The 13933-nt window shown below is 44.0% G+C and overlaps 1 protein-coding gene across 4 annotated transcripts in view; it reads right to left on the bottom strand.

The window, feature by feature from the left end:
• Positions 1-2169: 2169 nt before the first annotated feature.
• Positions 2170-13933, bottom strand: part of pcdh1a (protocadherin 1a) — a 149451-nt gene continuing 137687 nt past the window's right edge. For all 4 annotated transcript variants that reach the window (XM_054754024.1, XM_054754022.1, XM_054754023.1 and 1 more), the window contains one exon: positions 2170-7663. In XM_054754024.1, the coding sequence (XP_054609999.1) occupies positions 7290-7663 (374 nt within the window). In that variant the 3' untranslated portion in view covers positions 2170-7289. The remainder of the gene's footprint in view (positions 7664-13933) is intronic.

The raw sequence follows: 13933 nt of genomic DNA, 5'->3' as shown, positions 1-13933 counted from the left end.
CCGAGTCGATTTCAGAGCATGACGAGCTGGTATCGGAAGTATCGATATGTCTGTATCAATACGCACGTCACTTTGTGAGTTGGAGATACATGCAGTATACACTGTATGGTGTTGGAATTGCACTGCTGTTGATGTGTTCAGGTCAGAATAAAGTTATTCAAGAGCTGCAGACTCTCGTTAAAGACGCAAAAAATGTGAAAGTAATTAATGAAACAAATTAGTTAACCGTGAACAGGCTGTTTTTGCCAGCCCTAATAATAACACTAATGATGACAATTTGTCATCAATAACACAAAGCTCGCCAGCAGGCTGTGGTATACACACACTATATAGATTGGCAGTGGGAACAAGTTTGGACAGCCCCCATGCAGACCTCCAGATGCCATGAAAAGCCTTATTTATATGGATCTTTTCTTTCTCTTTTTGGTCTCGAAGAGAGAGCTAATTATGCTGAGTGCAGGATAAGGATTATCCACTTCTGGTACTTTGTTTTTCAAGTTCCACAAATTCTAAACCCAGGTCCTGGGACTGACCTACTTCAGGCCCTGGGATCTATCCCGTCCTGGTACAAAGGAACTTTGACAAGGGTGTGAGAAACTAGTTCCCGTCTGTCAGGTTGAGGTGCTCACGCAAATTTAATAGGGGGTGTTAGGAAAATAAGCACGCTACATTAAAACTGTGTAAGTGTGTGCAAACCACATTTCTTTACAAAGCAATATTTATACGTCACTAGAATGAGGCTCAGTCAAGACCAATCATTAATCAAATCTGGTTTGCCTTGCTCACTGGCTAATTCCTGGTTTACAAAGGTCATATTTTTATATTCTGGACAATGTGGACATTTCCATTGCAAGCAACCACAATTCCTGAATCCACACCTTCATCGAGATCATCAACATTGAATGGGCATTCAGTCATGAGGGATGCAACATCTCCACATAGCCAACCACTTTTGACGCCCCTGCACAACCTGAAGCGCCATTGTTCCATTGTAGGCTCATTTTCTCTTACAGAATAAAACTTTCTTCCACCATTCAGTGTCCCATGTTTGTTGCTCTCCTGCAAAATCCAACTTTTTTTCTTCTTAAAAGCCTTCTCTGGCAAATGGCCTCTGGTGGTTCCTGCACTCGGCACCAGTAACAGCCCCGTGTGGTCCCGTGTCTTGACAGACAGCCAATGGGATCCTTCGGCTCAAGGCCGGTGACATTTTTTGGGGGTCTACCACTTGACTTTTTTGTTCCATGAGCCTCAGGATGTTTGAAGAGGTTTCAAATGATGGTCTTACTGCGTCCAACCTCAGCAGCAATGGCGCACTGCGAGAGGTCTTGCTTATGCAGCTCAACAATCCCACCGCGTTCAAAGAGAGAAAGCTGTTTTGCCTTTGCCATGAAGCGATCATGACAGCGTGAATACCTGACACTGAATCACATTTAATCCACGTTTGCCTTTTAAACTTTTGATCAGCTATGAGCAGCCTATTTCACCTTAATCATTGTTTGCAATAAATTGATTAGTCAATAAAATGTTTTGGCCCGCTCGCATTTCTTCTGTTTAGGTTTCAAAGCTCTACTTAGAACCTCCTTAAGATCCAACGGTGCAAAGTGTACATTCTGGCAAATTTTTAACTGGGCTTAAAGGTTTGATCGGGCGTGCACAGGCGTCCCTCGTTTACTGTGGTTAAGTGGTTCCGGACCCGACCGCGATGAATGAATGCGAATTCAATATCAATAAATTGAATATTTTTGTAGTTAGAGCATAGAACACCAACCGCAATATAGCGCATCACATTAAATCCTCATTTTTTTGTCTTACTCCCATTTATTTGTGCATTTTGAAGCTCTTCTTAAAACCTCCTTAAGATCCAGCGGTGCAAAATGTACATTCTTCCAATTCTTCAGCTCGTCTTCAAATTTGGATGCAGTAGAGTACAAGCAAAGACCATTTACTGCTCCTTCAGCATCCATCCTGTTTTTTATACCGCTTATCCTGCTCAGGCGGTACACTACTTTGGACTTACGGTGAAAGTAGATTACACCTTTAACTGGCTGGCAAACGAATGGGAAATGGATACCAGCCACCACGACCGTACCGATGACCCAAACTTTAGAACGTGTGCTCCAGTTGTCCAGTCTTAGACAAACCACAAAAGACACCTTTTTTTTTCCCTGAAGTACTTTTATTACAAAGTTCATGAGGACAGTATTACAAGAGAAGTTGTCAACATGCGAAAACAGAACAAAGTAAAAACACAGGAGTTTAACAAACCGGTAAGATAAGACAAACCACTGTTCACAATAAACATAATAACTGATTAAGTCCTCAGCAGGTGGAAGCCAGTGAATGACTACAGTGCAGGCATAGAACGGCCACATTCACACCGACTCAGCAAAGGTCAATCCAACCAAGGCAAAGATGTGCACAGCTCAAGAAAACGTGTTACAATTTTTATATGCCATCGGCTTTTCTCAGAACTTTTAGAAAGCGTCACTTGTATGTACATAAAACTGTACAAAAACATGGCATCACAAGCGTTTGTATCCTATATAAATATACCAACAATTAGGATAACAACGAGATTCTCTCTTGCAAAGACGTCGTCTCAAGGCAATTGTCTTTGTTCTCCAAGGACTGTGAAAAAGATGAAAATATATGTGCAGTTAATTTCAGTTCACGAGGAGGGCCTTTTTGAGTATGAAAACCAGCACTGACATTTCCGAATGTGAAAGAAACAGTAAAACAGTTTCTACCAATTATCTTTGGAATCCATGCTAAAAATCCCAGCCTGCTTTGACGGCAGACAGGGGGTTGTGGAGACCTATGTACACCAACACCACCCACAGATTTATTTATTTCTTTTTTTCTATTTCTATTCACACAACCGCTTTGCTAAGATCCTTTGACCGATACGAAACAAAACGCCCCCCTGCCAATTTCAGCACACTAATTTGTCCATCTGTCCACAGAAATGATCACTTTACGATACAGGACTACAGAGAGGCAAAAAATACTCAGGTGAGTTCAACAGCAAATCAATGCAAAGCACAAATTAAATATTATTCAACACACTTCTGAGTGCATTTCAGTGCTTGGTGACGTCCTATCCTTCGATCGCAGGTTGACCTCCTTCTGTTCAGTATGAGTGATGTTTTGTTCCAGTTGTGAGTCACTATTGGCTTCAGTTTAAGAGTCCGAGGTAAAGGAAATCAAACAGGCCCGTTACTTCGTGGTGAGTAACGCCTCAACATTCGTGCACCAAATTGACGATCAAGGAGATCTGTGCCTGTGATACCAACGCAAAGCAGTTGCAAGTCTTAAAAATGCGTCGAGACACTTGGACAGATCAAATTTGTGACTGAGGCGATGTGGCATTGGCTTTATCACTCCTTACTGTCTTTCCGTTTGTCGTTAATTCCAGGTCACTGATCGCACCCGCTGCTTACGGGGGAGGGGGTTTAATCACAGTGCATCGTTGTTGTTGTTTAAATTTTGTTTCGGTTGCTAAATGGCTTTGAAAATGTGTTTTCTCCCCCCTCGAGGTGGGGATAATCGCCCACATTATTTAATCATGGCCATGTCCAGTGATTTCCATATGTTTTCAGTTCAATTACTCTAAATGCAGTTTTCAATGGCAGCATGATGAGGTAAGTGCTGATCCTTTTAACTGATTGTGGCGCTGCGGGTGGATGTGCATTATTTGGTGGGTGCCTTGTCCTGGGGATGTGCTTCACTCACACACACACACACACACACACACACACACGCACGCCACAGCTCAGGACTCATTACTCACCCTAATTAGGATGCGTCTATTCGGGGATCTTTCGCCCTTACTCAGAGACACAATCTCACCATGGAAATTTGCTGCAGAGGTGAAAGGTATCTACAAGTCTAATCAAATCAATGTTTGAATCAAAGATGCCGCCTGCCGCTATACCGTGTTGCAAGACAGGCTAATGTAGTCGTTATTAGCATCCAATTACTGACTAATACAAAGTGTCCTTCAGGCATATCCTTCAGATTAACTCGGAAAATCTCCATTAAGGGAAAGCAAATCCCTACATTTTATTTTGGTCGACAAAGGAGAGAAATGTTCACTGATGTATTGAGCGCACATTGCTCGCATTCAAACCCGCTTTAAAGGAAAAGTGCACTTTTTTGGGACGCACCTATCCCGCCTATGAAGCCTTCTGAAAGAACCCTCCATAATGTGACCTGCATATTAGCCAAGCTACAGTGACATTGTTATTATTATTGTTGTTAACATTGTTACACCCAAGAAAACAAATCAAAACTTGTAGAGTCAATTAATGACGGCTTGTCACAGGCTACGCCTGTCGACGCCAACATGTCTGATCGCTCACCTATCAGATTGCCGTTCCACTTTTTCTGGCAACTTTGTTTACACACTTTGCCCGCCTGTCACTCTGCCTCACTGGCGGCAGCTAGCTAGCTAGTTTTCCGCCTAGCTTCTGGTCTTTGGACTCCAAATGTAACTTTTTTTTTACCATAGTGATATGTCTTTAAAAACGCAGTTAGTTCGGAGCTCATTTTTGTCCCACACGGAAGTGACAGGTGACTATTGTGTGTCTAAGTTCTTTGATATAAACACATAGTGTGTCCAGTAGCTCGCCAGCTTATGTTGGGTAGCTGACCAAAGAATATTTGCTTCAAATCTGAGTATTTTTATAACTAGGTTTGTCAAATAATACAAAATTTGTTTCACGCAATTAACTGCAAACAATCGGGTTGGTTGGCCCTGCCAACAAGGTGTCCGTTATTTATTGTGGCGGGAGTTGGCAACCCTATTCACCACACACTCGCCCGCAACACGTCGGCACCTCGCTCACAACGCTTCAGGCAACTAGCGAAAGTTAACGCCACATATTGGAGCTACCGCCACTGCTGCCGTGTTTTTGTTTTTGAATTTGGAAAAGTTAACGCTTGGTGTAGCGTTCCTTTCTATGTTGCTGTGTGAATTAATTACCTACCTCTTTTTATCTGTTTTTATGTCTTTAGAATGCACAAAAAAGAGAAAGACATGTGTGTTCATGTCTCACATTAGGATTGTGGATGACGGGCAGTATTCCAAAAAAGTGCATTCATTCATGTTCTACGTGGGGCTATGCTGGAGCCTATCCCAGCTGACTCTGGGTGAGAGGCGGGGTACACGCTGGGCTGGTTTCCAGCCATTCGCAGGGCACATATAGACACTCGCATTCACACCTATGGAGAATTTAGTGTCGCCAATTAAGCTAACATTCATGTGAGCACCTGGAGAAAACCCAAACATGCAAACTCCACACAGAGATTCGAACCCGGATCATCCAGATCTCCTGACATGCTAACCACTTGGCCACCGTGCAAAAAAAGTGTGCTTTCCTTTAAGTGATGCTAATGATGGTTTACTTGGACGACGCTCTTCAAGGAGTCCCCTCTGAACACAGGTAGTGAGATTAGAACGGGATACTTTGAAACAACAAAGACTGCTCAGAATGAGGAGGACTACATAAGGATGCACTCCAGTGCTACGCTGCTCTTTAGATGCAAGTCTTGTTTTTTTTATTGGGGTAAATAACCCCCTTACATATGCATTAGATCTGAGAGGAGTCCTCCATGAAGGGAAATGACTAACAAGCGAGTAGATTGTCTCGGAAAAAAACAAAACAAAACAAAGTGAGTCAGAAGGATTTGAAGTCAAAGCCAATCTGGGTCTGGTGTTTTGTCGTTGGGACTCCAAGGGGCTGCGGCCAAGTCAACCGCTTTGATGGTAAACTATCGGTCACAGGGCTGAGAGTCAACGGAACCTAATGTCTGCTGCGGAGGTTCCATCACCCACGGCGAGGCTCCGCAGGGAGCAGAGGTAAAGGCCATCCTGCTATGATTAGGGGTTGAAGGTGTGTGTGATTATATGGAGCGGATAAATGCTTTCCCACAATATTGAGCTCCTCTCCGGAGATGTTTTCAATCAAAGTTTTAAACAGCAGCGCCAAAAGAAAAGCCTCAAAATTTAAATTACTTTTTTTTTTTTGTTATCAGCCTCTCCCAGACAAAAATATATGTAGAGCACACCATTCAAAATGTATTTACAGCATTGTACAACTAGAGAACACGTTGTCTGATTGTTAGTCAAAAGCGTGAAGCCTTCCGGCAGGGCCTGACTGGCTGTCTATCAAAATGATCCAAGAATGGCACAAAGAGCACTGATCACGACTTTCAAATTTCAAAAAAGATCACTTGACAGCGTAGGTTACGGTGACCGAGAAGTGCAAAACACCTTCACAGAAACCAAAACAAGTTACAATTACACCACCTGGAAGGGGAACGGACCGAATCCCAGAGTTATAGCAAGTGATAACGTTCAGACCAATCAGCTCCGGGGAGTTGGTACATTCCTTTTCCGGTTAAAGTTGGCAGCCGAGAAGGGCAAAACACTTTTTACCCCCATTACACCCTCATTAAAATACCCGATGGGCCTTTCGTCTGGTAAGAACCATTTTAAAAACTGCAATGACCGCCCAAATTAACCCCAACCCAAATTGACCAGGGTATAATGTGGCCTAGGCCAGAGTATACCCGGGGGTATAAACTGGCCCGGATCGGTTTATACTTTATGGAATAAATCTGCAGAAAACAACTGAACACTGCCTTTAACGTTGAAATGTTAGCCAATATAAGAACGTTGTTATTGGTATGTGGTTATTAATATGAAGTAGATTTCATCAGGGGCATAATCTGGCCCAGGGGGAATAAAGTGGCCTCGTCTGTTACTGTATATACCCTGGGGTACAAACTGTCCGAGGCTACTCTAACCCCAGGAATACTCTGGGCCTTTTACACCGGCCACGTGTGCAATAAAATCGCGTCAAGCGTCTTAAAAAATGTGCCGCAAAATGGGCAATGATGCCAATGTCCTCCATTAACACTGTCACCACTTCCTGTCAGATCCGTGTGGTACATTCCCCTTCCAGGCGGTGTGACTGTCATTTGTTGAACTTCTTGTTCCAATGTTTTGCACTTCTCAGCCCCCGTAGTGGGTTGGCTAGCTACGATGATAATCAGTTATCACCTGGGTAGTAATGACGCATCCTGCAAGATCGTGTATCAAATGTAAATGAATGCGTGTATCAATTCAAGGTTGTGAAATTTGTAATAAATACGCTCATAGGTGGAGATGGCAAATGACCCACGTGATCAAGCCAGCAATTGGATGAATCACAGTCTTGTGTTACAGCTGGGCGGTAGCCTGTTTTGTTCTTTTCTTCAACTCTGGACTGATTCAAGGTTGGTATTCACAGATAGATTTCTCGCTTAGGAGTGTGGGCGGACGGGGAGGTGGGCGGGAACTCAGACGTTACGCTGAGGGGCATCTCCTCCAAAGGGCAGTCCTGACTGGCGTCCTGACCGCTGCCGGCGTAGGCACTGCGAGAGGGCGGAAGGCGTGATCGGTGCTCTTCGCCACCCAGAATGGCGCTCCCGTTCGCCAGGCGTCCCAGACTCCCTCTTTCCTGGTAAGGCACAAAGGTGGAGAGTTTCGGGGGGTTCCTCGTCATCCTGCGTACGGGAGAGGGATGCCCGGGCATCCAGCAGGCGTCTGAGTGGCCCAATTCGCTGCACTCAGTCGTACAGTTTCCGGTCATCGCAACATCGGGCAGCGAGCGAATGTCTGTGGGCGGAAGAGAGACGGGATTGTCAGTTTGTTATGAAATGTCAAGTTCGTCAAACAGAGCACACACACAAAACATGTGAAGAAAAAAAAATGCCATATCCGATCAGAAATGGTGTCATTTGAACCCAAAGAATCCACGCCCCTCCCTCCCTCTCTCCCTCCCCGCTCTTAAGGTCTTTGCAGCTGTTGCTAAGCAGTGAGCAGCAGTTGCTATGTAGCTGTTGCTATGCGCTGGGTAATGAGCTCTACTGTGTGTAGTCCACTAGCTGATGCGATGCATTCAGGAGATGGCGTGCTGCGTCTGTGTCGTTTAGAAGTATCAAGCAGCAGTTAGTCTGGCACGCTCCAAACGCATCACTAGACCGCTAACTTTCAACAACACTATATTGATTTCCACTACATGCCATTGTGTACACCCGAAAATGTGTCAACATTGGTGGTGGTGTGGGGGGGGGGGGGGGGGCGTGCATATGCACGCGATACATCAGACTTGAATCAGGGGAGGGATGGATTTCTTCGGGCAGAAACATTGGTATTGATTGACAGCACTGAAATGGGTTCTCTGCCCTTCATTATCATCACTTTTTTTCCAACCGTTCCTCATTTCAAAAATGGGTCCATGACCCAGTGACCTTATTTCCCTGCGCAAAAAGCACCAAAAATAACTGTTTTATCTCTTAGTCCATAAAAATCTGACTTTAAAAAAAAGCCATCCAAAAAATTCTCATGAACTTATTTCAATGCCTTTTAAATGAACTTTCTGGAAGAACAAGGTCAGCCAAGTTGCACTTTTTTTCATAATTTGGCTGGTCCTGGTGCGACTAAGGCCCTGTCCACACGGGAACGTTCCCGGGACTTCTTTTTTTAGCGGCTTGAAAAAAAAATTCGCGTCCACACTGTGTTGGATTAGTAAATAATTGCATCCTGACGCGAACAGATGACGGTGAAACGGACGTACGTGTGGCGCTGTCAACAACAGAAGCAGACAGAACCACGTGAAACACCAAACTACAGAAGAAGAAAGAACGTCTTCCGGTTTCCAAGGCTCATCTAGACTTACAACAAAGTGGAATTACTTCTACGCGTCATTTTGGAGAAAAAGACAACAAAATATCAGGAGGATGTTGACCGGGGGGGGGTCATGTCTGTGGAAATATTCAGACATTATGTTGGCTTGTCGTCCAAGCTCACTTCTGTTCATGTGACGGCGACGGGTCGGTGATGTCATCGTTCGGCTGTCTATACGAAAGCGTTTTCACATTTTCCCAGACTGGAAACAATTTCAGGGCCCCCAGAACGCCGTGAGAGGCTGAAAAATCAAATACTTTGACACCTGGAAACGTTTCCGTGTAGACAGCCCCTTATGAATAAGATTTTTTCTCTAGCACTAGCTAGGCCTGGGACGATAACAAATAAATTAGTGAGTGTGCGATAATCATCGGCCAACATGAGGAAATTCTCACATCATACCGATAAATCTGATAACATTAAAAATAGCTCCAATAAGCAATCATTTCTAAAAAAAAACGCTCCAATGAGGCGAGATTACCCGTACTGTGCAGGTGAGCAAGTCAAGCGTTCCTTTTTTCTCCTGTCTATGATGTTAACGGCCTGGCGTAACTTCCCCTGAGCTCACTTGTTAACAAGCTATCACACATTTCACGTGCTAATTGGACCAAATGCTCCGCGATGCCGAGGGGAAAAGCGCTGCCCCGTTTGAAAAGTGTAAAAGGTTTGCCAGAGACCTCCGTGGCGTCACACCGGCTGCTCGGAGCGTGTGCCCGAACACAGTGCACCTCGCTGGGCCACAGCAGGTGGCTCCTCCCCCTATACACTCCTGATAGTAGTGATGTGGGAGCAGTAATGTCAGGATATTTGATTAGGACAAATCAACAACAGTTGGTCAAATCCTAATTTGTTCCTGTCCTTCATGCCTTCAGGTGTGCACAAACTACACTCAAATCCAAAATGTTAAATGTAGATATTAAAAAGTTACCATATCGGTCTTGAGAAGCCACAGATACCGTCACAGATATTTAAAAAAAATACTGAACACAAGTTTGTGGTTTTCTTTGAAATAGTTTCACCACTGCACTAAGAACGTATGTATGTATGAATGTATGTGCAGCTGGCAACCTGCTGACTTGACATGCAGCCTACCTGTTGACAGACTCCACATTCAGCTGTGGTTAAATGAAAATAATTTGTCTTTGTTATCCCTTTCCACAGAAAGGACAGGCGATCAATGTCTGTAAAGCAAAGAGCTGACAGCAACCACGTGTGATGTTTTGATTGCTATAATAAATACATGACTGTAATGTCATGTCTGCATTGCACATACTGTACACTAAAAGAAGCTGCCCATCACAGGTGCCTCGTCTCGTTTAGTGAGCACACACAGTGTCAGAGTGCAGCTATTTGCATGGAAAGCAAAGAGTTTGGTGGTTCACAGATGAAAAAGACGATGCTGCATGTGAATGATGCAAGCACAAGAGCGGCAGTTAAGACTCATCGAGGCAGTGCCATCTTAAAAGAGACGTATCATCAGTACTGTATCCAGGACCAGCGGCACCATAATTATCCCACAAAATGTCAGACCTCGAAGGCTGGAAAAACCACATCTGGCCTACCAGGGCTTAAATCAATCAGAAAGCTTAAAAGAGACAGCTCGTGTCGAAGCCTGGGATAACATTTGGAATGCTTAAAAATGTCATTATTTCTAAATCCACCTTCTATTTCTACAAGTGGGGGATAACTCTTTGTTTGTTTTTACTACCGGTCTCACATTGCAGTTATGACGTAAATGACGTTTAAGCCGTTATTCATGCAAATCTACAATTTAACAAAACAAAACCCACGAATGATGGCCTGTGACAGCTTGGGGCAAATAGTTTTCTGGCAGAACTCGTCTGGTCGAGCTTGGGTCCGCAGAATGCGAGTCGAGAGCGCTAGCCAGACTGTCAAATCCATGTCAGGCACCACTCTTAAGGTTTCAGGGAGTGAGGTCTACCAACGTACAGCATCCGAGTCATGGCACCAATGTAATCCGTCAGGGTCTGCAGAATGACAGTTGAGAGTGCTAGCCATCGCGCTAGAAGCCCAGACTGTCAAATCCATGCCTAGTGCGACTCTTAAAGTGTCAGGGAGTGAGATCTACCAACGTACAGCATCCCTTACACTCTCATCTGGGTCAGGGAACCAATGTAATCTGTCTGGTCCTCCCGGGGGTCGATCCAGGGTCCGCAGAATGAGAGTTGAGAGTGCTAGCCATTGAGCTACAAGGCCAAACTGTCAAATCGATATCTACTGTGACTCTTAAGGTGTCAGGGAGTGAGGTCTACCAACGTACAGCATCTGTTACACACTTATGAGTGGCGCGGCACCAATGTAATCCGTCTGGTCTGCGCCTGCGCAGAATGACAGTTGAGAGTGCTAGCCAACAAGTTAAAAGCCCAGACTGTCAACTTGATGTCTAGCACGACTCTTTACCAACAAACATCTGCACCAGCTGGCACCTGCTACACTGGCATGGAACCACCGAGGGCTTAGAATGAAACATATTGATGGAATGTAATTGGAACGTATCGGATAGTACAGTACAGTATCTCACAGCCGCTGGCAATGGAAACAACAGTGGCATTTACTGACCCTAAAGAGGCTAAAATAATCACGGTTAATTGGGCCCCACGCCCAGACCCGACCACGGAGTAGGATTCCTTATTTGTAAATCTAATATTTTCATAGTTAGAACACAGAAAACCTTTTTACGACCTTCTAAATATAGGTTGTTTTTTTTTACATCAGATCTGTCTAGACATGAAATGACACCCCTATAGTCACCTTTACACTCCTGTTACCCAATAAAGGACACATAATAACAGAAAATAAGACCTAATATGTTGTCATTCCATTTTTACTTCCTGTTTCTGTACTGTGCTTCCTGTGGTGACAACGAGTGACCAGTGTAGATACCACATACCATCACAACATGTCTTGGAATGCGTCTCTGAATGCCTCATATTTGCATTTTACTTCATTTAGCCATCATTATGCTTGAAAATGACACAACGTACACCATGACTGCATATTATAACTGGCACACACGAGGTAATCCATACCGCAAGGACAAATGTATCATAAAATGATGATTACTGTACAAAGAAGGTTACTCAATCTTTTGCTGCCCTTAATCTCATTGTTCCCCTAATCCTAATTGCTGGTGTTAAGGCTTCTAAAGGCATTTGCCCCCCAACTAAGCAATGCCTTCCTATGCTCCAGTTTAATGATATCATTCTGCTACAGTTATGAGCAATATATTGTGATTCTTTTCAGCGTGACTCACAACAAGTATACGCCTAAAAGCAGCGTACCCATGCGAGGCTTTTCTAAGAGACACAAAAGCAATGCAAGACTGTCTCATGCATGGTGACTGGAGTGTATTTCTCATCTCCCCCAAGAATATTGTCTGTATGCATCACTGTGGTCAAATGGACCCCCGCTTGCAAAAGATGTTCAAGGGAGGAGAGTTTGGCCAAGTGTTGAGGAATGCGCTTCTGAGCGCGAACACACTCGTGCAGGCGAAGATTCCAAAAGGATTTCACACTTGATTAAAACCTCTCCACAGCTTCCAGGAGGTTTACTCCACACCGAGCCGCCATGTGTCGAATTCTGCATAGCTGCAAAACCAAAAAATTGTTTACAGTGGGCATACTCAACATTGGCTGATTTCTGGTTGGCTTAATCGGTTCCAGACCCCGACCGCGATCAGTGAATTTCCACAAACTATGATTCAATATTAATGAACAGAACGTTTTCATAGTTAGAGCATAGAAAACCTCTTCATGCAAAAGTGCCCCTGTCCCTCACAGGAGGTAGTGAGGGACAGACTCACATGCCCAACATTTTAGCAAGTACAGTCGTCCCTCACTGTACCGTGGTTGCAATATGGCCCCCTTAGAATATCCCTTTTTTTCTTTTAAATAATGAATGATTAAAATGATTGCTGTTTTGTGGTTGACTATGGCCTATTATTAGTCCAGAAATATTGAGACAAGTTCTAAGCCATGACCACAAGTATTGTGGTCATGGCTGAGATCGAGTGGGGGAAAAAAAGGTTATCCTCTTATTCCGTGTGGAAGTGGTACGTTTTTTGGCTTCTTTGTATTTTTCCCCACGCGGTTTCAAAGTCTTAAGTAAAGTAAAAGTCTTTACTTTGAATAAGTAAATTGGAGAGGCAAACTAGTTAGCTCACTAGCTTGCTATGCTAGCAGCGGCCATCTCTTATGTCCCTGGAGTGATCTCGTAGCCTATGCAATGTGATGTAAACGAAGAAGGAGTGTTATTTCATGTCTACAGGGCTCTAATAATGTTAAAACCCGTATTTAGAAAGTCATAAACAGGTTTTCTATGCTCTAATTACAAAAACATGCCGTTAATTAATAATGAATCCTACTTTGCGGAAATTCACTTGTCGCGGTCGGGTCCGAAACCAATTCACCGCGATAAACGAGGGACGACTGTAGAGTCAGACATTTACTCTTCAGCAGCATGCATGCTTTATTAAATTGTACCTGTCATTAATCTCAAAGGACTTGCCTCTCATCTGTGCTGAAGCCAGCAGCAGATTGTCCCTTGGCACACGGTTTGTCTGTTTACTGGTGGTCCCGGGTTGCAATCCCCACAAAAAGCACTGATTTACTGTACTCATCTTTACCAAAACCCTGAACTTTGAAACGAAATGCAACAATCTTCTTAACGTCACAAGTAGTGACGTTAGATAGTGGTTTTACTGATTGTCAGTTTAACTAATTGATTTCCGATTGACTGTGATTTCAGGACGCTGGACATATTTATCGACACTAAAAGCAAGTGTGTAATGCAACCTGATGCCAAGCACCACTGAGTGCTCGTCAACAATATCAATGGCCGTAAAATAAGCAATGACAGCTAAATACACTGCCTCGCCTGCCAAAGTCTGACATTTCCTTCTTCCAGCGTCAAAGCGCATATGGCACAGTAGCAGGAGACAACATGGATGTCGTGTTAGCGTTGATTTAGCACCCATGTTTGAGTTTCAGCTACACTTTTATTTGTGAAAATGAAAACCTTCACAATTCCACAAGTGAGAGTTAAATTGTGGAACGGCAGCTGGTTTTGGAGTGGCTGCCGCTGTCATGCGTACGCATATTATTTCAAGCTTACAGCGGTTGTCAACATGTAGTAACACTAATGCACACAGGAACATGCATTCATGACAGAACCTTGCTC

Source organism: Dunckerocampus dactyliophorus, chromosome 16, assembly GCF_027744805.1.
Source record: "Dunckerocampus dactyliophorus isolate RoL2022-P2 chromosome 16, RoL_Ddac_1.1, whole genome shotgun sequence".
Lineage (NCBI taxonomy): Eukaryota > Metazoa > Chordata > Actinopteri > Syngnathiformes > Syngnathidae > Dunckerocampus > Dunckerocampus dactyliophorus.
The sequence above is the reverse complement of the archived record's forward strand: the minus strand, read 5'-3'. Positions and strand labels throughout refer to the sequence as shown.